Source organism: Psittacula echo, assembly GCF_963264785.1.
Source record: "Psittacula echo genome assembly, chromosome: 17".
Taxonomy (NCBI): domain Eukaryota; kingdom Metazoa; phylum Chordata; class Aves; order Psittaciformes; family Psittacidae; genus Psittacula; species Psittacula echo.
Window position 1 is genome coordinate 4,352,667 of NC_137753.1, and position 27,351 is coordinate 4,380,017.

Here is a 27,351-nt window from a genome sequence, read left to right on the forward strand (position 1 = left end):
CCCATGGTATGCTGAAGTCAGGACAAGGATCCATGAATGGGATGTCGCACGCTGCACCAGCGCATCATGAAACTCGAACAGCAGAAGCCTAAATAGAAGCTTCTAAGTTGGTTGCTAGCATCTTGCCTATACTCATGCTCAAACGAGCCTGCAGAAGTCTATAAAAGGGACAAAAATCTCTAAACTGCAAGGTTATGGGTCCAGTTTGGCTACAACAATTCATGCAGGTTACAAAAGAATTCATCATCAACCTGCAGCACATCTTTCTGCTGCAGGTCTCCATCCTGGATCTAGGCCTTTGTACAGGAGGTGGTGGCTGTGTGGCCCTTTACCAATACTCTAAAGAGGTCAAGAGAAAGGTGCAGGGTCGGAAGTGACACCTCCACCGTGTCTCAGATCAGCACGTGTGAGCAGAGGTCTGTCCTCTGCCTGTAAGATGCAGAGCAGGAGATAAGCAGGCCTCACTAGGAAGGGAGGATGAGGAGCAGCAGCTGGAAGTGGCTGCTAAAAGCAAGAAGGAAGAAATGGAAGAGACAGGGAGATTTAATTTGTCAGTGCTTGACTTACCATCAGTAAAGGCCCATTTAATGTGTCATACAGTGCGCTGAGCAGAGTCTGGCTATCACTCCCATGATGTACTGTGTTAGGAACTCAAAACATGCAAGAGAAACAATGAAGTGAAAGAAAGGGTGATCATCACTCTGAGGTGTGAATTTCAGGTTCAGAGCAGAGAATAACCAGCAGATACACTTTGCTTCTGTGCACATGCAAGAGTACAATAGAGGGAAGAGCAGCAGTACTGAAGGGGAGGAGAAGACACAGTAAGTGTAACACTGTAATTCAAGATGCAAACACAGGACCGTGAGGGAGAGGAAAGAGGAGTTTGAGGTAAAGGAGCCCAAAGGAAAGGACAATAAAAACCCATCTTAATAGAGTCAGCCCTGCTTCAGGAAATACACAGCTAATGGCAGTTGGCTTTCCCTCTTCACCACATGTCCTTGACACATTGGTGAATCTGCTCTCTGCACTTGGGATTTAAGAATCAAAACATCAAGACTTTCTTTGTTCCTAAGATGTACTATATGATTATGAGTACTCAGCACTATACTCTAAATGGCCCCTGAATTCTAAGCAATGCTGAAGTCTCACCCAAAAGCAGAAGTGCCCAAACGATAAACTGCTTTTGAAAATCTAGGGCTACTTCCTTTGGGTTAGGAAAGAAGAATCTATCCAGAAGGCTGGATTGTCCAGGAGCAGGTTTGGCATTCCCAGCTGAGAGCACCATGGCATTTAACTAAGTAAGAAATATCTTCTGTGGTTACTTAGCAAATCCCAGTATCAGACTGAAGGTTTCTGGATAAATGTCTACAATCAGACAGCTTCTCATCATGTATCTTCTAATAGAACAGATTTGTGCGATGTACAGCAAGAACAAGCTGCTCCAGTGAAAGCATCAGCAGAGCTTTGAGCTGAAGCCCTTTGACCACGGTGCAAATCACAGAGGGATCCTTCCTCACTACAGAATTCACTGCAACAGAATGAATGCCTCCTGGGTAAAGCAAAGCACGGGCTTCCTCCTCCTAATGCAAATCACAAATGGATGCCTGCCTGGGGTTTGTGCACTCCTGCAGCAATGGTGCTGGCTGGAAGGATGCAGACAGTTTGTGAGAACCAGAATGGCAACTGGTGAAAGTGGCCTCAGGGCTCAGCCCAGGTGGAAGCACATGAACAGAGAAGATGCTAGAATATGACACAGCAGCCAAGGTCACCCATGTGCTTAGCCAAGCTTAAGGCAACTAAAGAAAATTCACTGATAATTTACAGGAGAGTGCCAAGGGGAAGAGAGAAGAGGAAACATTGGGCAAACAAGCTGGGAATGCTGCTACAGTAGCCAAAGCCCAGCACCAGCTACTAAGCAATCCCTCTTCTCCAGATCGTTTGTTCCAATTCTCCTCATTTTACCAGCACCATCAGCATGAGGTTCATGTGTCAGAAAGAACAGCTGGGGATAGGTTCCTACAAACGCAGCTTACACATTTTCAGGCTTGTCTCTCAGGTCAGTTCCTTTGCAAGAAAGCACAAGGGCCATTTGATTGGCCTCTCACTTTGAACTGGAGCTCTCTGGGAATCCTGCCACCTCCAGGGACAATCCTGGGATATGTTCTACCTGGAAGTGATGGCAGCAGCAACTGGGTTCCTTGTCATGAGAACTGAGTAGACAGTAGTTCACTAAAAACCAGCATGCACCAGTGGCATGGCCATTAGACATGAAGCCATGGTTGAATCCTTCTTGTATCCTCCAAAGCAGGTGGAACCAGAAAGAAAGGGAGTGTTGGCACACATCAACGCAGGCTCCGGTAGACATAGGCTGATGTGAAGACAGCATTGAGGGTCAGACTCAGGGCTAGCAGGCCTCGGAGAGCAGAGTTACCGAAATGACCTTAGTAGAAGAGGACAACACAAAGAAAAGGAACAGTAGAAAGAGATATTAAAGAATTGATGAGACAAATAACAGCAAACATTGCTTGTGCTCTTTTTCTCTCTTTGCCCAGCATTTTCACCATAAACAGAAACTGCTGAAGCACTTCTGTCAGGACAGATTCCACTGCTCTTTCTTTGGTTCCATTTTCACCTCATTGCTCTTCTCAACACCCACATCCCCACCCCTCTCCTTCTGTCTCAGTTCAGTCCTCTGTCAGTATTCTTCAGACAGACCAAAGAGCAGGAATAGCCTTATTAAGGCCTTAGAATAGCAGTCAGAAGATCCATTTTGCTACTACTTGCTTATTTTATCTGAAGATCAGATCACTACTGCAGCATAGGAAATACCTCAGTTACCCTCACAGAAATGCTCACACGTATATGAAGCAGTCAAATGACTTGCACCTACCTCTCCAGCCTGCCAAATCTTCCCCTTTGGTAGTTGTGTCAACCACACAGGTAGATGAGTGTGATGAATGATCCTCCTTTTTGATGGAATTATCACTGCAAATGCTCCCTCCTTCCATAGCAGATCTCACATCTGCAAGGAAAAAAAGGTGAAAATTCAGAAGGCACCATTGGAAGCCAAAACCAGCAGAAGTTACCAGAATAAAGCTAGAACATGAGTAATGAATGGCTGCCTGGTAAGAGTCATGAAAGGGCTGAGGACAGGGGCTGGAAACAAAAGGCATTTCACTGCTGTGCAGCAGAAGCTGCCTGCATGTTTGTCTCATACACTGTCCATATCAGTATCACCACATCTGTGGTTAAAGGAGTTATTCAAACAAGGCTGAAAACAGTGGCAGTAGTACCCTTGGGGCACTACCAAGTGAGAAAAGGACATCTGAGGCTCTCCAGACCAGTGGATTCTTAAGGGAGCTTTGGCAGCCCAGCAGTGATCACCATCGAGGTTTTTCCTGAAGGTTTCCCACCTATTGTGCCACCTAGATGATGTGTGGCTCTGCTTGCGAGCCAACTCCTTCCTACAAATGCATTTCTGAGACAGCAGCAAGCTGCCAGCATACCATGAACTCCCCGCTCGCTGAGGTTCTTCTTTGGAAAGGAGGACAGCTCGGTGGCAAAGATGTTGCTGTCTGAGTGGGTGCGCTCCTCTGAGCTAGATGGAGTGAGCTGAGCTTCATTCTGAGATGGGAAGAGCAGCAGCTTCTGTCCTTTCAGGTTCAGGCGGGCAGGGCTGATGAGCGGCCGGCGGTACCGCAGGGAACCCGAGCTGGAGGTTACAGAGCCAGCCACTGATGGTGCTGGGGAAGGGATGCGGGAGGGAGCACAGCTGCCTGACAGCAGGGAGAAGTGCTCTGCAATGGAAACAGCCCGAAGAGAAAATGATGAGATGATAATGCCATACAATAGGCACTGTTTCCTTTAACAATTCTACAAGATGCCCCATCCCTCGCAGTGTTCAAAGCACGTTGGATGGGGCTTGGAGCAACCTGCTCTAGTGGAAGGTGTTCCTGCCCATGGCAGGGGGTTGGAACTGGATGAGCTTTAAGGTCCCTTCCAACCCAAACCAGTCTGGGATTCTATGATTCTATAAGAAAAGGGAATGGGAGTTGCAAATGTCCAACATATCTTGCACTAAAATTCTTTACTCATTTGAATTCCCACATAGCAAAACATGGAGAAATTCCACATGCACTTTGGTAACTCAAGAATGACTTAGACTAGAGAAGGGTTTACCAGGACCTGAGTGAGCTTTCTCTCTGCTCAGTTGTGTCCGCTCAGTAGAGCCTGTTTTGCAGGTAAATGAACTGTTCTGGCATGTCCTTTAAAGGCTGTTAGGAAAGAGCATCAGGATGTGAGAAGGTTTGCATGAGCTCAGGCTGTGCCTGTATTTCCAGCAGCAAATGCTCTAGGCAGCACAAACAGCCAGAGGATCCAGCTGGGGTCAGGAGGGCAACAGACAGGTCACTGGAGGATACGGGAGCAAAAGGGCAGAGCAGACAGGGCAGCAGCTCCTCTGGCTGGGAAAGTGCAACAGAAGAGCTGCCCTAGGAACAGTTTAGTCTCCTGCCAAAGCAGTCTCAACTCAGCTGTAGAGCAGGGAAGGGATCCTGGCTTTGTCTCACTGGGTTCAGTGTAAGCTTTCCCAGGACTTCCAACACGTCCAGCACCTCATTTTAATGCAATCCCACTCTTAGCTGGAACCCCCTCTGCAGCATTTCTAACAGCAAACCTGACATTTGCACTGGGATGTGAGCAGGGAGGAAAGAATTAAACTCGGATCATGTGTTTCAACCCACTCCCTGCAAATCCTGCAAAGAGAGCTGCTCTGGAAGGCCTTGTGCATTACCTGATGTAGGAGATTCCTTGGACTGAGATGACTGTGAGGCTGGGCGACTTCCACTGAACAAGTAGCCAGAATCTAAAGTGCAAAACAAAATAGTTTGAACCCAGCTGGCTCAGTCTGCACCCCAAAAATGTAACTGCATCAGCTTGTCATCTGTCTCAGAAGGGGATGGTGTTAAATGCAGGCAGGAAAAACGTCCCTGTTTTCCTGGGCAGGCTACATGCCAGCATCAGGATAATCCACTTTTTCCAGCTGCCACAGAACTGGCTTATAATAATTTACCTAATGTTGCACAGGGTAGATGACAAATATACACACAATTTAGTTGCTGTGAAAGCAGCAACAGAAGGATGGGGCAGCTTCCAAAGGTGGTAACTTCTTCACCTGCTCCTAACAAAGCTGCTAGATGACTCCTGAATACCACATCAGGTTCACATTATCTACCCCGTGACTGTATCACAGCTGGGGTGCCTCTGCTTTGACAGGAAGAAGGTGAAGACATGGTCGTATCCTTTTATACTCAGCCCCAGCAGCTCTCTCCAGTCTGTCTGGCTTCGCAGTGAGCAAAAGCAAGCACAGGCCTCACAAGGGTGGCTTTGCACGCAGGGGGGATCCCAGCCATCTGATGCCTTCACACCTGCCCTTCCCATGCCAGTTTGGGAACTAGGAGGGTGCAGGCTGTGCCAAAAGCTGCTGTGCTGCCTGGCTGGTCTTTCTCTTGCTCTTTTAGAGGAGCTGGCAAAACTGCCAGCAGCAGGAGCTAGAGAAATGTTGGATGAAGTAACAAGTCCCTGCAAGATTGCTCTCTGCTGCAGTGCTATCTCAGAAACTGCCCCATTTTGGCCTCTGACCTTTTGGTAATCAGTTAGAGACAGGAAAGCTTAGCTTTCCTTGGATGGAGAATAGCACTTGAATGCCATTTTCCATCTGTTAGTTTCTAACACAGCAAAACTGAGGGCTTATTGAGATACTGAGAGTCTTTCCTTAGGCCTAGAAATCTTCCCTAGATCACAGAGCCCTTAAAACCAGGAGGAAATGGGGTCTCTACAGCAGTTTCAATAGCTGTGCTAACGCATGTCAAATACAGACTTTATGAAGAGCCTGCTTTCAGCTCTGCTCCCTTCAGCTGTAGCAAGAAAAGCAAGCTACACAAAGCAGCTAGGGGAGGAGCAATCGCTCTTGCCAGATCAGTTATCCTCATGCTCCCAATCACCTCTTAACACTGCTCTTTTCCATTCCCACTTCTATCTGCTCCTTCTGTCTCTCTCCCACACACTGCAGCTTGTGCTGTACCACCACAAATGCCTGGAGAAGCCCCTGGGTTTCAGTGAGCACACAACAGGCAAACGCTCACTGAGACTTTCTGCTTCACCAAGGTAGCAAGAGTAGGCTGCATAATTCCTTAATGCCAAAACCCAGATTACCAGTGCTCTGTGCCACAGGAGCAGCAATCCCTAAACAGGACTGCAACATGATGTCCCTGCTCACTGCAGAGGGGTTGGACTAAACCTTTGTAGGTCCCTTCCAACCCAAACTATTCTATGATTCTATATGGATACCTCCCAGCCTGTTTCCTTCTGAAGCATTGCACCATTGGGCACACACTTACCTGCTCTGGCCAAGGAGGGGATGGTACCCAGTGAGAGTGCCCTGTTGAGACGACCAGGAAGAGAGGAAGGAGAAGATCTGCGTGGGGACCTGAAGAGCTGCTGGTTTGTCAGCTGGAGAAGACTGGGTGGTGTTGGGACAAAGAGAGATGTAGCAGGGGAAGTGAAGCCAGTCCCAGTGCCGCTGGGGAAGAGAGTAATGGAATCCCCAGAAAGGTACCTGCAAATGACACGCATGACAGACATTTAGCAATGAGAACATTCCAGTAACCCCTCTCTCAGTTGTACTTCTTGCATTATCAGGTTTGAACTCATTTTTCAGTGCAGGAGTACAAGATGCAGAATGCTCAGGAGTTTATGGGGAATGTTCCTACACTTCTGAAGCCAGGGAAGGAAGAACTGCGCAACCTTACTGAAGTTATTGTGCGCCAGCCTGCCCCACAAGAGAGGGTGGGAAAAATGGTGGAAGAGTTTAAGAACTCAGGTGCAAACAGACATAGGACCTTGGTTCTCTCCCTGCATGAGGAAATTCCCCAGAGCCCACCAGAATGCTTTACAAAGTCCAGATACACACAGGACTAATGATGGAGTACACCTTTCGTTGTGTGCGCATGCAAACAACATGCTTAGAAATGTCATGACTGGGAAGCAAGTGGTTATCTACAAGTCTTTTTGTCTTTAGAAACCAGAATCAGCATCTTACCTCTGATGCCAGTCTATAGAAAAGTATGTTCATGGGTACCTAGATAAAGCCAAGAACTCTTCACAAGAACTCTGTTCGAAAACTAACATTCAAGCCTCTTCAATACATTTGCTTTTATTATACTTCTGTGAGGTAATGAAGACTCACTGCCCTCATTTTAGATAGAAAAGAGAAGCAAAAGGAAGCTAAGAGACTTGTTGAGAGTCACATAAAACTCCTATGGTAGAAGACAGACACAAACCCGGGTTTTCAAAGCCTAAACTGATACCTAAAGCATTACATTTTCCTTTCTCATAATTAGCCACAAGTATGTACTAGCATAGCCATTCACAGGGAACTATGCTCCTGTAGCATACACTACAGGAACTGTCTTGCTTCTAGTGAGTAAAACCCAATCTCTATTACAATAACTGGAGAAAATGTCAGTTGGCAATAATAATGGCCATTGTATTTTTAGGTCTGTGAATTGTTTTCAATGGGCTCTTTCCCAGTGCCAGAGTGGAGCTGTAGAACAGCGCATCCAACTTGAGAACACACGACCAGAGAGAACAGACAGAACGTACTAAAGGTACCTGCACCAGCTAGCTTGAAGTGCTACAGATACAAACTGCTTTCTATTCCACTGTATGAAAGGACTTTGTATTTTTAAAGTCCTCACAGTATTTCACATTCAGTTACTATGTGTAAATAAAATATGCAATTGATTTCTGATACCCCATTTCCTCACCTACCTTTGCAATGGTTTAAGATTTAAAGATCAACCTAAGCTGAACAACCTGTCAAACACTTATTCCTATTTTTACCTTCTTTATATTCCACCCTGCAATCATGTACTGATCTTACTCCATACATAAGGTTTAGCTGACTACATTGCATCAGAAATGAGGGGCCAGCTTTGCAGTCTCACTTGTGTCCATATACCATCAAAATGAGCATTCAAAGAAGGTTGAAAATACAGGAATTTTGTATTATTTTGCACAATTGAACAAAGTACAAGAAGGAAAGTCTAGAATATGAACAAGATCTCTCAGGGACCTCCTGTAAGCTTTTTTTAGGTAGAAACAGGCAATACACTTGTCAAGTAAGTCATGATGAAGTACTAACCAAATACGAGGCATATATATTTTGCAATAGAGAGATTAGGCTTTGCAATACAATACAATCAAGCTGCAACATTTGGAGGGTTAAACACACTTCTGATGAAAACAGAGACAGATGAGAGCAGCAACGTGGCTTTTCTTCTGTCAGAGGAAAGCCAGCAGTAAATCAGAGCATGAAGGAATATATATGTATATCTCTTAACCTTGAGCTGTGAGGTGATTTATGCACATGCCATTCTCTCTGGGAGATTAAAGAGGTGATGGAGCAAGATTATGCAGTGCTAGCACGTCCAGAAGAAGCAGTCTAGAGTTAAGATTACAGTTTAAAATATCTTATGGAACTACTTATCTGCTAGTACGAGGCAGACATCAACAATCCCGACCAGCTTAACCAGGCTGAGCAACATCTGAGCCAACCAGCTTCCTGGTGCTTGCAAGCAGGACATGCCTTTAACAGCAGCAAGGAACTCCTCAGTCTTGCAGCAGAAACTGCCCAACCTCTTCAGGTTCCAGAGGACCTGGGAAGGGTGTCATGCTTCGCAAACGTGCAGAGGTCTTTAGTGCACAGACATAGACACATTTGCCCCACCACACATACAGATGTAAACAGCAGAGGTACATGTGCATCTCAGCTTTGTAAGAGGAAATGAATGGGAAAGGAAATGAGCAGCACAGCTAAGGACTGTGATGTGAATGGTATCAGAAAGAGTGATACCTACCACTGACTGGGGCATGTCTGCGAAGGGCAAAGCAGAGCATGGCCTATGGACAGCACAGCTCTTTTTTCCTATCTTTGCACTCTCTGTGTCTTTGGGCTAAGGGACAAACCTCACACAGCTCCTTGCTGCAGTGGAAAATACCTTCTCTGGCTCATTGACAGTTTTTCACTCACTGGGCTGGAAGATATTAGAGTCATTTATCACTCATAACCATGACCTTCTTCCTGGGATTTTAACTTTCTAGGACCAGATTTCCATGGGCTCTGCTGCTCACCAGCCCCACTTCGCAACGTGCAGCCAGATGCTCTGGGCAGCTGATGGCACCATCCAGAAAAGGCCTATTTCTGGTTAGCAAAGAACAGCTGAAGAGTTTTAAGCATATCATATTAATGACTTAGGGATTGAGTGCTGACCAGAGAATGGCTTATACATTGATCTGCTCTGAACAGAGTAAACTCCTGCAACATGTGAAAAGTCCTGTGTACTCTACTCTTTAGCGTCCACCACTGTCATGTCAAGAGGGGTAGATGCTGCTAAGAAGCAGGGTGCTCTCATGGGAATGCACTTCATGCCCAAGAACGGTGAGCTCAACCAAAACTTCTTTGAGAAGCAGATGAAAAAGGTGAAGTGATCAAGAGGACCATAAGGCAGGACGCAGCCACATCACACTGGAATGGAGCAGTGCAGCTGTGTCTTTGCTCTCACACTACTGCGTTGCTCCAAGCCATTTGTGCAGGTGATGATAATAACGGGTCTGGTAACAGAGGGGAAAAAAGTAACCAAAAAAGGAAGGGGTAAAAAAAAAAGGCTCTGGAGTCACAGTTTGTGGAAATAGGGCCCGGAAGCCGTTTATTTCAGAACTTGGTATTGTGAACATCAAAACTGGGGTATCTCAGTCAGTGGTTACAATGGTCACAGCGTCACTACAGTTGGGCACAACTCTGCTACACAGATACTTCAAAAATAAATAAATAGAAGGTTAAAGAAGAGCATTACATGGTATGGGACCGTACACTGTCCTGAAGAAAAACCTCCTCCCAGCAGAGCCTCCCCTCCTCTTGTCCCAATACCTCCCTCTTATCCACAGACACCACCAGACGTGTGTGCCTTCTGAATTCACGTTTTAACCAGAGATGCTGCATCATCTATGGGATAGAGACATGGGAGAGCCTTTTGAATTCACATTGTAATGAGAGATGCTGCATTACCCCTCGGATACAGACATGGGAGAGCATGGCTCAGGTCAGACTACAGGGCTGTAGATGGACCCACTCCTACTATGGGATAATTCAGCACATGAAGTAGGAAGGTAAGACAGTCACAGCCAGACAGCTTGCTGTATGTGCTGTATGTGCTGAGGTTCATCTGCCTGGAGGCAGCTAGGGAGCTATGGGTCAGTCATGGGTTGTAATATTTGCTCTGGACTTAAGGTCCCATCATAATTTACCTATGAGTTACCTATGTATGAGTGCACCACTTTCTCCAAGCAGCACGGGCGCTGCTGCCCTGCCTGCGGAAGCAGCTCACTTAGTGTTGGCAGAGATAAGCACATTTGTGTGAGCTGACCTGCAGTCACTTGTCTGGTGTGCTGCATCACATCTGTCAGGGCCATAAGCTGTGCCTCCATATGCTGACATAATTAGGGGCAAAGAGCAATACAGTGAATAAGAACCAGGGAGAGGGAAGGATAATGCTAAAAAAGGGGCACAGGTCTCAGACACATTAAGGTGACTTAGCTATAAACTTTAGCTGCCAAGAGTAAGAATTCTTTTCTCCTACACACTGTCCTGCTGTGGATGCAAAAGGAGGGGTGAATTAGAGATGAAAATGCTCCAGATGCCAGGTCCTGCACTAATACCTTCTAGAGTAGACACAGATGTTTGTCATCAGTTTTACCTTTGCTGCTAGCTGGTGGCACAAATATAGAGGGGGTGTTAGTGTGTATGCACATCCCATGTCTACAACACTCCAGACTTAACGGCATGAGGAAAGCATTCAGAGAATCTCTTCCCTGCCTGGGCACTGGATAGCTTTGGTCCCAAATGAGGCTTTACAGGAGATGACTTCAGGACTGAGTACTGCCCCTTCCACATGAGAGCATCTGCTATGGCACAGAGGCCCCAAGGTACTCGCAGGTGACAACACACCAGGAATGAACTGGCAGGTTACATGTGACAGCACACAAGTTCAAAAGCATCTCTTTAAAAACCAAAGCAAAGCCATATACCACAGCTCCCTGCTTTCAGGAGTGGAGTCAATCTCAAGCAATCATTTGGCTATTAATTATATTAATTTTTATACGAGTATAAATAATTTATCCACAATACATGAATACATACTTTCTATAGTATCTAAGCATGATTATTAGCTTCACATCATCTCAGCGTACTGGAAAAATAGTCATAAAGGCAAAATAAAACACCACTACACCAGTTGTATAGTCCCATCTTGCCCTCAGCCTTTGACACACCCAAGCTCAGCTCACCAGGGCATGCAAAGCACGGATGCAGGCAAGGAGGAGTTAATACAAAGGAAAGACTGGGATATAAACATAGAGCATTTAGAGTTGTAAAGGGCCACAAAGGCGTCAGTTTGCATGCAGTGATGTCAGTGAGGGCTTCAGGAAGACCAGAAGCAGCAGCAGCAGAGATGCTCGCTTGGTTGCTCTGGGTTCTCCCTCAACGCCCCTGTAGTGTGCAGAGCTGCTCAGAAACTTAAGAGTGCAGCCCAAGCGTCCTGTTCACGGCCACACTCACTGGTGGCACTTGAAGGACAAAAGCACCAGCCTGGCAGACATACAGGCACTGCTGTCCCGAGCTGCAGCTGCATCAGCCCCACTAAAGCAGAGCCACACAGTGTTGTCAAAGACCATGTCCAGGGAAAGGCACTTAATGAACTCCCATCGGCCCCTTTATATATCCAGCTCTGCTGGGCAGGGTACAAGATGCTTCCGAGTTGGCAGCTCAGCCACAGTCACTCTGGGCTGGAGCACATTTGATCTAGTGACACACAAACCCTCCCCACCTAAGCTCCATTCTGCAGCACCAGCCTCTGCTCCAGACACCCAGCCTGCGGCCAGTGTAAAAAAGTAGCACCTGAAATTAGAGGCTTTTGGGCTAAAAACCTCTAATCATGTTAAGATGTTTTCATGTTCTGGCCTGCATGGCTGGGAGAATCCTCAGGCAACAAAGCTGTATCGGATGACCAAAGGTTCTATGTTCCTTTACGGCCTGAAATAAGAGTCCAACTAAGTGAAAACAAGAAGCTCGAAGCACTGAGCTCACAGCATATCGGTTCTGGATGAGTTTTGTATCAGCCACATTAGAGAGTTACAAGCTCTTTTTAGCTACTACCCCCGCAGCAGCAGGAAATGTATACTCGTGTCATAGAAAATAGCACCTCAGCTTCAGAAGGCTGGGAGCATTGTGCTCAGATGTTGGACTGGCACCAAAATACCTGAGCTGGAAGCTTACATTTTCTTCTGCTGGACTCACTGGGGGAAGCAACCAGGCAGGGTTAGATGACAGAGCTCACCACAGAGTTATTTACTACCTGAACCTCAAGTGAAAAATGCAGTTAGTAAAGCACCTTCCATACATAAGAATGGCATAGGGCTTAGTTTAGTCTATTTGGCATTGAAATAGTGCATTGCAGGAACAGTAAAGGCTTGTTGGCAGGGGGGTGGAATTGGATGATCTTTAAGGTCCCTTCCAACCCAAACCATTCTGTGATGCGAGGGTGCTTTAACCTTTTTTCCTCCAGAAACAGTTAACACTGAAATACTGCCAACTCGTAACTGACCTTCAGGCCTAACTGTCTAAGGAGATGCAATGGGTACAGATGGAATGCTAGCAGGTTATAGAAATAAAACGCCCTTCTACTCCTTTTTTCCTCCCAAAGATCAATCATCCTCTTCCATCAGCAAAAGCATGTGAGGCAAAGCATGTGAGAACAGCAGAAAGAGAGGAGACTGTCAGCATTAAAGTCTCTTAAAAGACCACAAATCCAATCACTGCAAGTTTGCTTTTGCAGCTCTGAGGTTTTTAGTTGCTTTCAGAAGCAGCAGCACAGACATGAGGCACCAAGAAGTGGGAAAATAAGGTGACACCTGAGCAAAGACAAAAGCTTCTTTGGCATTAGAATTGAACCACATTTCAATGGGTTTTGTTATTTTGTTAGGAATCTTTCCAATTATGAGTCCAAAAGTTGTGGACAAAGCACCACAGAGGCCAGGGCATCAGTGGTACAGGCTGGCCATGAAACAAAGTCCTTTTCTGATGTTCTGACATATAAAATTTGTTCAACTTGTAAAAATACATCATTTGTATTAAACTGCAGAAAGACTTTTGTTTGAAGACAAATGCATTTCTTGCTTGCAAGCCACAAGTAACAGATCTCCCAGAGGAAAAGATTTTAAAGTGGGCATAGATTTGCACTTGCTGTGTAAACAGAGCTAAACCATTCCTTAACAGTATTAGTCAGGTTTCACAGTGTAAATCCCACAGTTCTATCACCTGCCTGTTCCCGCTGCCTAGTGTTCATCCTCCCCATCCCAGTACTGCACAGGAGAAAACGAGAAGAGATCAGGCACAGGAAAACAAGGTAGCACTTAACAGCAAACCAGGGTAAAAGGCGCCAGAGCTCAAAGATGGGGCAGGTTTAAATTGAAAGGAAAAAACCCAAAAGGTGCTGCTAAAAAGAAGGGAGGAAACTAGCTGTTCAGAAGAGACAGGGGGCCACATGAAACAGGATAAAGTGAAACTTAATACTGAAAGCCTTGACTTTCAGCTCCTGAAAGTGAAACGTGTGCAGAGGCTGATGAGCATCTTTAGAGGAAGAGAGTTTCCTTTGCTACTGGGCGAGAAAATTTGGACAGATTCATTTTATTCTCATTAAAAGGAGGATATTGCCATGAAAAATCAGGCATGACATTACCATGACCATCCACACACTGTAATAGCTTGTCAGCTGCTCATCCCTCTCCTTCTAGCAGTCTCAATATATCCTTCTAAACATGAGAGTCCTTCCATCACCTGGACATACCTGACAGCAGCAAGAGGGACTGCTCACCTCTGCCATACCAGGTATGTTCATGTGCTAGAAGCTAGCAGGAACTTCCAGTCCAGCCTGCAGTGCACAAGACAATCACAACTAAATAGGAACATCAGTCTTTTCTTATGTTTAATGGGGAAAACTTGAAAGCATTGAAGCAGGAAGAAGGCAGAAAGGGAAAAAAAAGGGCTAGATGTCTTATTTCGCTTAATGGACAAGGTTTCCTGGGTCTTCTGTGCAGCTTGTTTAGAGAACAGCAGAACTGGCACTGCATTTGGTTCCAGTGCCCATTACATTGGGTGGCTTTGTCCACTAATTGGGCTACAGAACAACGGTGTTGGAAGGGCTGCTGCAGAGTTCTCCAGGATGAAAACATTAGAGCCATCGCTGCACTGAAAGGAACGTTTAGTAGACAGTGACAGCACATCCATACACAAGATTGTATGTGTCTTCCTGTCTGTTCCCCAGCTTACTGCTGTCTTAACATTGCTCCCTGCTCCAGTAGGCTGATAGGTATAGAAAAAAGACTGGATTTTTAAGGAATGCTTCCTATTAAATCTCCTAATGGGGTGTAGGAAAGAGGCACCAGAGTGACTGTGAAGGTCTAACCTGTCACTGAGGTCCCTGCACACTTCTGCTGGCTTTTTTCCTGTTTTGATAAAGTCACATGGCTTCTTACAGAATTCCCTTTGAAGCACTTCTCTAAATTCAAGTGTCCTAGTGGAAAATGGGACATAATGGTTCTAATTTAGCATTTTGGAAGTCTAAGACTGGAACAAGAAACAATGTGTGACTGTGAGCTGGAAGACAAACCTTTTGGGTCAGGATTGATACATGATGGGAACACAGATGCTGGATTCCTGTTGTGGATAAGTAAGTAAACAACTCTCAGAGCAGCACCATTGACAAGCACCAGAATGGAGAAAGGTGTTCTCTTTGCTTAGAGGTGGGCATTGCAGTTATCTGAAGGCACTGGAAAGAAGTTCCAAAGGAGAGCATAAGTGGGAAGGAGGATTGTGTGCCCCCTTCCCATGCCAGTTGTTAAGCTAGAGGCACACAGACCCTCACCCGGGAGCTGAACCTTCCCATGACACCCTCAACTTGGCTTATTTGTTATATTTGTTATATTGTTAATGAGCAGTGCTACCTTTCTGCTTGCACAATGATACTGGTTTGAAGACCATGAACAATGAAAAGCTATAAAATACCTTTTGTTTCCTTTAAAAAAGGTTCTGGAATTTTACCAGCATCTGCAGCATCCAGTAGTGTCTGAACTGTTCAGCAGGAGATGCTTTTTCGGAGTGAGAATTCCTACTTTAGAGTTTATACATAGGAAGATCAAGCCACCCAATTAACTTCTGTCAGACTGTTGGTGTGGCAAGTTCCACTGTGCTGTTCTGACCAGAAGAAATCAGCACATCTCCAGTAACAACGCTATTTCATCTCGAAAGACCTAAATCTGCATGAGAAACTCGTGGAGTGCCTTGCAAAAACCACTGCAGGGTAATCAGAACTGCTTAACCTAAGAGGCCCCAACAAGTTAATCCTACAAAAACCAAGCAGCTGAAAGCTCCTTCCCCTCCCCAAGTAACAACCACTCATCCCAGCTTTCAGTGGAGGGCTGCCAGGCACTCAACTCCAAGTCCCAATTTCCAGGCACCCCTTTGTTCAGCAGCATTAGCACCAATGCCAGTCTTCAAATAAGAACCTCTCCAAGTAACAAGAAAACTCCATCTCTATTGTCATGTAGCACTGCAGCAGAGGCTCCCACCCCTTCCTATAGCACATCCTCCTAATCTGTTCTCAACCGTTGACTAAGTAGTGATGTACAATGAAAGCTGACCACATACCATGAGGTTGTTAGTCCCATATTTCTTCTCCTTCTAAGGCTACAGGAGTGGAGGAACATTCACATTTTTATCCAGTTGTGCTTTTACACAGATGCTCCTCAGGGGGTGGGTTAAAATCCCAAAGAAAACCAGCACTGAAAACAACAGCCACTGAATTTGAAATGCAAATCAACAGCCATTGATTTGAAATTTTAGCCTAAACCACCTGAACACTCTCAGATATTAAATCAAGACACCCTGAGCTACAGAACCTTTTAAAGCACCCTTTTACATAAGTCATTGGAGTTTCAGTTAAAAGCACTTAAGGATGCCTCTCCACTTAAAACAGGAGTCACAGGAGAATGGCAGAGAGAAAGCATGCAGTTAAGTGATGCTACACAGTAGAAGGCAAGAACCACCAGGTTATGGACTCCCCTCCCTCGCATGCCTGCACACCATGCAGCGTTACTACAGCACGTTACGAGGACTTGGAATCCAGAGGCAAGTTCCCATCAGTTCAATATTAAAATGACCAGCACCATTAGAAAACCGAAGGCGGCCTGGGCCCCATGGTGGATCAAGGCAGAGGATTCCTCTGTGACTGGCTAAGGATGGACAGGCAGTGAGAAGAACCAGAAGGAGAGGAGAAGCCAGAATCTCTTTGGCTGGAGGAGCAGCATGGGAAGGAGGCTGCATTTATGGAGCAGTTTGTGAAGCAGGTGCTGGAAGAATTGGCTTTGGGGAAGTTGGATATTTGCACTGCTGACGTAGGATTCAGGAAGAAGGGAGAATGGAGGCAGCAGGAGTAGCTTCCATGGCTAGCACCAGCAGTGGAAGTGCTCCAAGCAGCCAGCACAGTGGGAAGCAAGGATGGGAAACAAAATCATATCTAAAAAGGAAGAAAAGATCTTCACTGCTTATCTAAGTGAAAAAAAAACAACAGCAAAAAGAAGAAACAGAGGAAGAGGAAATCAAAAGAGGAGAGAGAAGCACCAGTCGCAAAGAGTTCACAAGGCTTTTTTCCTCCTTCCCCCAGCGTCACTGCTCTGGCTCTGACCTTCGGGGCCGGTATCTCCGATGGCCCGTTGACTTCCGCGTGGCCACTGCTGCAGTGAAGCCCACCAAGCAGCACAAGGATGTGGTGCCAAATTTGGCTGTGTCCAGCCAGCTGGGTGTTTCTGTCTTCAGGTATCTCTCAGCTAAATGCAGACTCATCACTACGAACCACAAGACTGAAGCAAACGCATCAATTCTCCGGAGCCTGCAATGCCAAAAAGAAACCAAACAAGACACAAGGTAAGAGTTTAAACACCAATGAATCCCTTTGGTCCTGAAGAAGGGAAGAGGGGCAAAAGGTGGGGAGGGTACCCAGATTGAGGAGGTTGTGCACTACCTCTTACTATGGTTTTGCCACCTGAATAGGTCAGCTCCATTTTCTACCAGATTAGAGCTGCACTGGGAGTTTTTCATTCATGGTTAATTCAAGATTAAATTGAACAAACCAAGGCATAGATCCAAAACAAGCTCTGCTGTTGCCATCCATCAGGCCAGCAACCCAAAGAATAACAAGGAGAACGGTGCCCCCCAGTACTACGTGTGCCATTCTGGCAACGTTCACCCCCAGGCTCACTGGGGCAAGACAAGGCAAAAGACCTCCAACATAATGCAGTTGTTCTTTAAGTGAACCAGAAGAGAAGAGCCCACGCACCTGATCCGTCCAGCTAAGAACATGGCCAGCAGGCAGGTGAAGAGCCCAAGGACAGCGACTGCAACCTGGTGGTTCTTCCCGTAAGCCCATGCTGCACTCAGGCTCTCCACCATCTGCTCTGGGAGCAGACGGAGCAGCTCCCGCCAGCGGGCCACCGTCATGGAAGTGTCATTTTCCAAGTCTGCATGTGAGCTTGTGCCAGTCCTGTTTGGAGTGGATGCTGGACCAGAGGAGACAGGAGCAGGGATTGCTGTGCTGGGTGAGAAGGGGTCGCCTGACCCGTACAAGGCCATCAGAACCAGGAATGCACAGCTGAGGAAGGCCAAGAACCGCAGAAGTATCACCTGAGCTGGTGTGGTTATGGAAGCAGAAGAAGCGGATGAACATAAATTCTGCAAAGAAAGGGAGAAACACCTCATCAGAAGCTCAATGAACTCTGGTAAGGGTCTGAAATGGTGCTTTATGAAACACTTCCAGACTATAGCGTTTACTGGACAGTTTTGCTTCAGTCCCTTTAAGTCTCTGTACTGACATCACAAGGCATGTTGTAGGCTAGCAAAGAGCAGAAGCCAATCTCAGGCAGGGCAGTGAGGGAAGGAGGTGGTCATAATTCACTTCCCATTGTTCTTACTTGTCTTACAATCTATAGTTTCCTGCACTGTATTCACAAATTGGCTTTCCTACCTCCCCTTTTCTGCCCGTCCCACTATTTTCCTTCCAGTTCTCCTCACTACACCCCTAAATTCTTCCATCTCTCCCATATGTACCTGACTATAGGTCTTGTCTGTCTCACGGCGTTTGAAGTGGTGGCTGAGCAGCAGCGCTCGGAGCTGCCGGTTCTGATGTTTGATGTAATACTCCACAGCAGCCTGGCACGGTCGGCACAGCTTGTAGGTCTGCTCCAGGTGGTGCTTGTACACCTCAATCTCCTCATCATATTTGTTCTGGTGAGAGAACAGGAGAGGAAAAGTAGGTGAGAACTGCAGGTCCCTTTATCACTACGCTTGCTACTGGCATGTGAGCAAGGAATGCTTCCAGTTTCCAGTTCCAGAGGAAGAGCCCCCTGAAACCAGGCCTGAACAGTGACCAAGCTGCAGGCCACCATAAAACCAACTCTGCATACAGCTCCATGTCCCAGAAGAGAAAACAGCCCTTGGAGAAGTCTGCTCTGACACAATTTCAGGATGCTGAATTTCTGTGGCCTGGTATCAAGACCTTATGAACTCAATACAGAAGGTGAGACCAAATACTAGTATTGCTCTTCCCCTCCTCAAATGAGGGGATACAAAAGACATGTTGTCCCTTTACAGCACTGTGCTGGAGAAAGGAACAAGCTCCTTTCAAAACTCAGCCCCAGGCTCAAAGGCTGTCACTGTCTGAAGGCCTTGGTGAGATGAGCTGCATAAATCATTAACAGCACTCGTAAAAACAGTGAGTCGGGTCAAAGGTACATTTTTCAGCGTCACTATAGTGGACACATCTCTTATCACAGAGCCTTGTAAGGCTTTTCCATCTCCACCCCAGTCTCTCTCAAGGTCCTTGTACCAAAAGCATACAGCTGAAAGCACGCAGCTGCTTTGGGAGAGGGAAGTACAGAAATGCACCGCAGCGGCCTTTGGACTTGCTGCAGCAGCTTCACAGGCTCCATCTGCTGGAACCGAGAAGGAATCACATGGACGAGACCAGCAGCAGCACTTACCCCTTACTGGACAGGGCAGTAATGATGAGGGACCATTGGTGTCACCGACAAACCCATCTAACCACGCTGGACAACACAGTCCTGTGTTTCTGAGCTGGCACAGACACTGCAGCTCATTGAGTGACTAAAAAGGGGCCAACGGCTGCTGTTACCTGAGCAAGTGAATAGGTCTGGCAAGTGGCAGGGACTAGAAATAAAGCTGAGAAAAGGCAATCAGCCAATGGTGTTCTCGTTAGGCATGATCAAATGTGAATCTGTTCCCTGAGTCACGCTGATTAAACTCATCCCAATTACACAAAGCAGACTGGATTAGGCAAGCCAGAGGATGAATGCATCCCACTATTGCGCAGTCTTATAACCCCAAGGCTTTACCATGATTGAAAGTGAAGGAGCGCAGCACCGAATTCAGTGCATGAAACCCTGGGAGGCATGAAACTGTGAAGGAGAAACCCCAGTATCCTCCACACATATTAAGTAGCGGGAAGGCCAAGAAGTTGCTCAGCAGGAAATCCTGCTGTGTAACTGAAATCCCTTTGCCCTCTTAGGCACAAACGCCTAACCAGGGACATGATGTGGCTCCACAGGATTCCTCTCTCACTCCATTAGTAAAAGCAGAGCAGCACAGGCAAGGCCTCAGGAAAAATCTACTTAGGCTTCAAAGTGATTAGCAGGCTGTTGTGCCTCCCAGATCCTGCAAGCTCAGCGAGGTAAGTACTGGAGGTGTAAGCTGATCTCAGCAATGTGAGGGTTTTAGTTTTGGGCTCAAGCTTCAATTTCCAGTGTCTACCTAGAACAGGTCATTACATTCTGGCTTTAGAGCAGGATTAGTAAGTTTGCAACACCAATCAGTAAACTCCTCTGCACTGGAGTGCCACATAGTGCTTCTGAAGACTCCTGAAGCATCATTCCACAGCACACTGAAAAATTCCTCTCTCTCCTGCTTACTAGGCTGAAGCATGGAATTAAACAGAGCAGGAATAGCAGATAAATGCATTGGAATACCTTGGACAAACATTCTGCTGTGCCACCAGCCCCTAAGGAACACTTACCTCTTCCCTTGGTGAGAATGAAGCCAGCTGTTTGATCTTTGTGGTTTGATGGTTGTTGCATTTCTTGCAAAGCAGAATTTGGCTGCTCACCCACTGCTGTGGTTTGGTAGGATCACAGAAAGTCATAGCACCTGACACAACATGGTTAAGGTGTTCCATGTACTGAGCAGGGATGGGCTTGTTGTAGTCTCCATTCTGGCAAAAAGCAAAGGGGGAGGCAGGAGGGAAAGCAAACATGAGATCACAAAATCAAAGCTTGGTATCCTCTGGTTGATAACAAGAATACTTAAGCTTTGTCAGGAGCTTTACACTCCATGCATTCACCTCTGTAACAAAAGAAGTAAGTTAAAGAGACAAAATGCTTCACATCTTCTCCCTCCTCCAGTGTTCTGTACACTTATTGCAAGCAGCTGGTGGGGGTGGATTTTGGCTTAAGACCAGCTTTGTTATTTAATACCCTAAATACAGCAATTCAGCTGTTCTAACTGCAAAACCAGGGAATAATTGTTCCATGCATTAAAAGAAAAATTCTTAAGGCACTTTTTGCCCTTTGAAGCAAGAGAGAAAAATTTGTCTCATTCTCCATCAGCACATTCCATTACAGAGGATTCTTCCGTAAATTTTATCAAGTGATCAGTTCACAAATGCTCTGCGCAGATCTACCACTGTCAAAACCCTGGATATTCATCTGTACTGGGCCTGGATCACCTTAAATAAGGAGCAGGGTTTTCCCTGCAAGGCCCATTCTACAGGGCACGCACCTTCCTAGCCATCCATCAATCAATTTGTCCCCATACCTTTTGGAACCCATTGTACTGCTCACAGTTGGGGCAATCCCAGCAGTTGCGATTCCCATATGGCACTACCGTGTCCTGATTGCAGAACCAGCAGTTCACTGTCACGTGTGTGGGCTTCTTCCTGTTACGAAAGGAAACATGTCAGGCATGAACACTGATTTCAGCTGATGTAGGGGAAAGTGATGGCTTTCAAACAGGGAAATGCAAGAGAGGCTGGAATAACAATCAATCTTCCCATTCAGCATGTTTGATGCTATGACTCAGAGTAGTCACTCGGCAATGAAAAGATGGACTATGAAAGTAGAAATCAATTCTGCCTGATGCTCATCTCTTTGTGCTAGCACCATGGACATGCCAAGACCGTTAATAACAACCTTGTGAATAACCCACTTCACTGTTTTCCAGAGGCATATTTGGGGGTGCAAGTCCTCTCCATAATCAGCAGTGTTCATATATGCAAAGGGTGCTTAATACACGGGATTCTGGGCAGTGGAAGTTAGGATCCACACGAACTGGGTATGATGCAGAAACCTGGGAAATGGGCTCACGGTTACAGTTCTATCCATCCCGTCTGTTAGAAATAAGGATGCCAAATTATCTTAAGGTTCAGGCACTGTAAATAGCTGTTTCTTCAGAGCTTTAGTACATGAGGAACTGAGGAATCAACACGTCTAACCCAGTTTTTATGCACTGGAAGAGATGAAAATCTAATGACCTGGATCCATAAGTAAGCCCCTTGTTTTTTACAAGAATCCTGTTAAAACAGCAATCACTACAAGAGAGCCAGCTGTGACTTGGCCCCACTGCAACAGGTTGTGACAGATGTTTGAGCACAGAACTTCAGTGGCCTGACCCTTGAGCTCACCTGCTAAAGAAGGTCTGAATTGTCTTGAAACTCGGTGCAACATCCAAGGGGAAGCTTCCTGGCAGGATAAGGCAACACAGCCCAGTTGTCTGGGCTTATCAGAACCAACCCAATCACAACTCCAAGGGAGGGCAGCTGCTCAGGCAGGGATTTGCTATGGCAGCTATGCAGACAGATGGACCCAGCTGCTACCACCCTTTGCTGCCCAACTCCACCAAGCTTCTGAAGTGGCAGGAAAAGGAAAGAGCAGGCTCACTGAGGGCCTGGAAAGCAAGTCACAGTAGCCAAAGTGCTTCCTGCTCTAGGAAATGTGCTCTGCTGCTACACTATTCTCTAGAGAAACATCTCAATGCTGCAGAGATGCTGTCTGCACCCTGCAACTAAATGGGCGCATGGGTCTCCACTTAAGTTAAGCTGGCTTCTCTCCCAGCCACCACCTCTGTAGCTGGATGCCTACAACCCCACTCCCATTTCCATAGACCACATCTTGAAACCTGGTTCATAAAACACCAAACCCTCAGGTGATGCTTAGGCCTCTTGTTTCAGTACTAGTGATGAGGATAAGCTTGAACTGACACCTAAGAATGCAGAGTGCAGAGTGGATTCCCTGCCAGATGCTGAGAGAAAATGGCTGGAGCTACTAGGGTGACAGATTCTCATCTCAAAATAGATGCACACACCCACAACCCTTCTTAAAATGAATATTCACTGCTCAACTTTCTTCATTGCCAAGAGGGCTCAAACCAGTAAGTGATCCGAGTTAAAAATACCAGCACTGAAGCTGACAGGCAAAGAAAGAGGAAGTTTAAAGCAGACAAATCAAGGCTGCTAGTCCAAGTTATCCAGGAGCTGCTCCTGTCCACAGCCATCTGAAACACTGACACCTGCAATACCTGTTGGTACTGGTTTTATCTCACTACCGTAAGCGTAAAAGCTATGAAAATACAACACACAGGTTTCAGTACGTTAACCACCGAAATACAAATCCTACTGCACTGTGAGCATAGACTGTGACAGCAAACACAACCTAAACTCCATCCTCTGACATAGGTTATTGCACAGGTCCTTGAAGGTGTCACCTTCATGCGACACCATCCTCTGGCACCCATGGAAATTAGACAGACAACACTTCAGTCCCTACCTTCCACCAGGCTCTGACTTCCATGTAGAGTACGTAGAAGCACTAATTTCAAGGGTAACACAGAAGAGGAAAGCACACACCAAAAAACATAGCAAAGCATGCATGCTGTAAAGCAAAGAAAGAACCATGTCAAACAATGTCTGAGAACTTGCTCATATCAGAGACCAAATCCTTGGTATACTTGAGACCTTTCCATCTTTTCCAAAGAGGATTCCATTTCTCTCTTGCTGCTGAGGAGGAGCTACCAAGGGTTAAACAGCAGCCCTTCATTCTCACATTGTATGCAAAAGAAACTGCTAAGTCCTGGATTATTTAGGATAAAAAGCAATGAGCCTTTCCTTTTGTGAACTTATAATCTGTTGCCATAGAAATAGATGCAAAAAACCCAGAAGTTCGCAACCTGTTGTGTGCATCAAGAAGGGAAAGAACCAACAAAGGTCATTTCGGGCAAGAACATGTAGGTAGGGTGCTAATTTTACAGTAGCTGGGCATGACTTTAAAAACAAAAACCAAGTTGGAAAGACTCTTAAACAGGGATTTAATGACTTTGGAACTGTACATACCTTGACCAAATTCAGGCAGTGGTTGAACACGGTAAGTTAGAGCACACGCTGCTGCTGAAGTCAGACAGACAGACAACGTAAAACTAAGCATTTACCCCTGCGAAACACCAGGCAAATCATCCCAAAGGAGTTTAGACTCTAACACTGTATAAACGTGAACCAGCTTCACTGGGCAAAGAACCACCCCTCAAAATAAAACCTGAGCAACAAGAAGTGTTTGAATTCCCATGCAGAAAGATTCCACTAAGAGCTGACTTGCCGCACGAGCTCAGGATGTGGCCTGCACACCCAGAGAAGCAAGAACACATTCCCAGGTTTGGGAACACTGTTTTGCAGGTAGATCTTTGCTGAAGACAACACTAGAGGGGAATACCTGGAGTGAATTCAGTTACGAGATCAATACCTAAATGTCAGATATAAAACCCTGCTTTGTGAGAGACCATCAGACTCCTTTAGTTTGGTAGCAAAAATCAGACTGCGGGTATAGCCATTGACAAACACCGGTTAGCAACTAGTCTGTGCCTCTCTTGGAAGGAAGACAAGTTCCTTCTTATGTTACAACTCCCAACACTCTCCACTATTGCCACTTACACATGCCTTTAAGGTCATGCTTAAGTCCTCACTTTTAATGGATTGCCAGAACAACACCCTCCCTGGTAAATGCAAGTCTATTATTACTATTATTAATTATTATTATTATTAATCTGGATTGCTAAATAGTTTTATTTACATCTATTTCTCCCCTCATTCTGATTCTCTTAATCAGAAGATTAAGATGTTTGGGTTTCCATATTCTCAAGTGGAGGTGCAGCTCTTCACTGGGTGACCCTCAACCTCTGCCAAGGATTAAAAGGAAAAACAATTCTCCATTAAAAGCATCTAAAGCAACACTCTTCATTCTGGCACAACTGCATTAAAACCAATTATACAAACAGCTATGCCAGCAAATCTGAAGGAAAAACACCCCACACTAGGAAAAGAAGCTCTTTTGTACAGACCAGTTTTGACCAGAACATTGTCTGATGGTGGTTTCACATAACCAAGGTACAGACCCAGCCCGTGGCACAGCACTGTCAGCATGGCTGAGTTAAGAAGCTCATACATAGGGAAGCTCCTGGGTGGCAGCTCCTTGAGCTGCCGCAATTCCAGGTTGTGCCCATATCGATCACCTGTCAATAAAGGGGTTTGCCAGCAGAGCCCTGATGCTAAACCCCACTTTCCAACAGGAGAAAAACACATCACAGCTGCCCAGATACCAGCAGGCAAAGGGTATCAGAGATACATTCGCTCACAACTAGCAGTTGCAGACAGGGTTGAAGATTCAACCACAAGACCAGATATTTAACAGGTTATAATGCAGCCCAAGAACCAGACTTTGTGTCTTCTAACAGGGAAAAAGGTGCCCAGTGGACTGAGGCAGGGACACAGACCCACAGTCAGAAACACCTCCTGTGCTCTCTCCCAAAACCTGTCTTCATGAAACTGCAGCTTTAGCATCTTTTAATACCTGGAGAATACAGTCCATCAGGACAGGATCCTCCATAATGGTGCCTCTTTTCTCTATCTTTGCATCCGTGACAGGCTCTTGACTAAATGAACAGTCCCTACTGGCCTCTTAGTGCGAGTGATGGCTTATCTTCACTTGTAGAAGGAGCATCTTTTGCCATCACTGACCCAAAGAGCCCTAAGAAGGAGATGCTCATGGGTTACTCTGGTTCTGACAGGTCAGTAGCTAAAAATCAGGAGGGGCACAAAAGATGAAGAAAAGGTGGCTACAGCTGCTAGTTTGAACTCAGCAACCTGACTTCCAACTATAGAGAACAAGTAATCAAGCTGTGATCTTGAAGACAGATCACAAAACACATCAACTTTGCTATCTGGTCCAAACTCATGAGGTTTAAGGAGTTCCTGTGCATACCTGGACATCAAATCTTGTTTTCCCTGATACAAAAGCACAGTCTTGGGTGCTGGCAGTTCCTGAAGTCTAACTCCACACATTGACAGTTATCCCAGAACTACTTCTCTCTAGGCTGCTCTATTTTGTTCCCCCTTCTCCAGGGGGTGGCAAAGACATCTTGCTAGATCTGTAAGTGCACTCACGCTGAAATGGGGGCAGATGGAAGGTTCCTTTCAGTGAGGCAAAGTAAGAAATCAGGTAATATCAGAACATTGAGAAATACAAATATGCAGCCCCAAAGAATTATCAAGGGCATCTCCTGAAAACATCTGCAGCCCACTGGCAGCCTTCAAGGACTTGGTAAGAAATGCTTTCCATTCCAGAGACCTTTTGATGAACCTAAGCAAAACAAATCCAATCTCTTCCCTCAAAAGGCATCTCAGCCTCATCTGGGTCAAAGAAACACTGCTTGCTTCACTGGGGATTGCTTTAGGCCACTAGTGTTTCCTAGCTGCCCTAAATATGCCATAGAAATGCTAAGTCTTGCAGACAGGCTAATGCAGCACTGACCATTTAGATGCTTACACGAACAGCAAATGCTTTACAGCAAACCTTAAGTATTTTATTGTGGATGTAGAAACACGCCTCTAACCTCAGTGTGTAAACCTGAAGTGAACCTTAACACAATGAGCCCTTTGGACTGTCTTTTTCTTCTACAGAAACACTCATGAAATGAACAGACTGCTCAGGTCTGTTGTTACAAAGGCTGTAGTGCCTCCGATTCCATATGTTCCTAGACACCTTTCAAGCTACGCTGGATTAAAGCCGTTCAAATTAAGCTTTACTCCTTTAACGAAATCTGTATGCTGACTCCTCTCCCAACGCTCCTCAAACCTTAGTCTCAATTGGTCTGTTTAAATTTGTTCTAAGGTCAGAAATTTGCTGTGCAACTAAAGAATAACCCAAGGGGTCACTGATAACTCTGTCATCTCTGGCCCTATCATCTTCCCAAGTTTTGCCGCTGAACTGCAATAACTGTCATCTCTACGGCCCTCTCCCACTGCCCCCCCACCGCACGCACGCTTTCACCTCCACACCAACCACCGCAAGCACCAAAACGTTCTCCTTTCCCGCCTCCAACACGGCGGAAAACCAGCGGAAAACCCGCACACGGCGGATGGCGAGGGGAAACGCTGCGAGTCCCCCCCGGAGGACAAGCCCTTGGTGTCCAGCTCTGGCACACAAAGGCACGCAGCTATTCCAAGGGGACACGTTAAAACGCGCCTAGCCGTTCCCCACACGTTTTTGTTGCCGCGGACGATCAGGGAGGATCCCTCCCCGAACACGCGGCCCCGCGCACGGACACAGGGACAGAGCCGAGCCGGCCCCGCCCGGTGCCTCCACACCCCGCCAGCCCCGCGCGGAGCCTTCCCGCCGGCGCGGCCCGCATCCGGCCGGCCATTGCCCGCCTCCCGCCCTTCCCGGCCCTACCTCCGCGCGATGCGGTACAGCAGCAGCCCGGCGGCGGCGGCGCAGACGGTGACGCCCAGCCCGGTGGCGGGGCCGCGGGCCAGCAGCGCCCCGGCTCCCTCCATGCCGCTCCCCCACACACACGCGGGCCACCGCTGTGACCTCGACGGCGGCGGCGCCGCTTTGTACGCGGCGAGGCCGCCCCGCTCCGCCCCTCCGGTCCGCCGCGGCGGGGGCGGGCGCCGTGAGTCACGGCGAGGGGCGGGAGGGGCCGCGGCGTGAAAGGCCGCAGTCGTGCGGCGGCGCCGTGAGTCAGCGCCGCAAAGGCCGAGATCGTGGCCGCGGGGGCGGCCGGCGGGCCCG

General features: G+C 46.7%; 1 protein-coding gene across 1 annotated transcript; it reads right to left on the reverse strand.

Annotated features, from left to right (window-relative positions):
- Positions 1-2,318: 2,318 nt before the first annotated feature.
- Positions 2,319-27,113, reverse strand: TMEM201 (transmembrane protein 201; the record flags this gene model as incomplete). The annotated part of the gene is made up of 11 exons (XM_080631070.1): positions 2,319-2,440; positions 2,891-3,022; positions 3,507-3,797; positions 4,793-4,864; positions 6,399-6,616; positions 16,857-17,060; positions 17,508-17,899; positions 18,275-18,451; positions 20,256-20,450; positions 21,053-21,173; positions 27,010-27,113. 11 exons carry the CDS (start codon positions 27,111-27,113, stop codon positions 2,343-2,345), a joined length of 2,004 nt encoding a protein of 667 aa, XP_080487196.1. The 3' UTR covers positions 2,319-2,342.
- Positions 27,114-27,351: the final 238 nt, after the last annotated feature.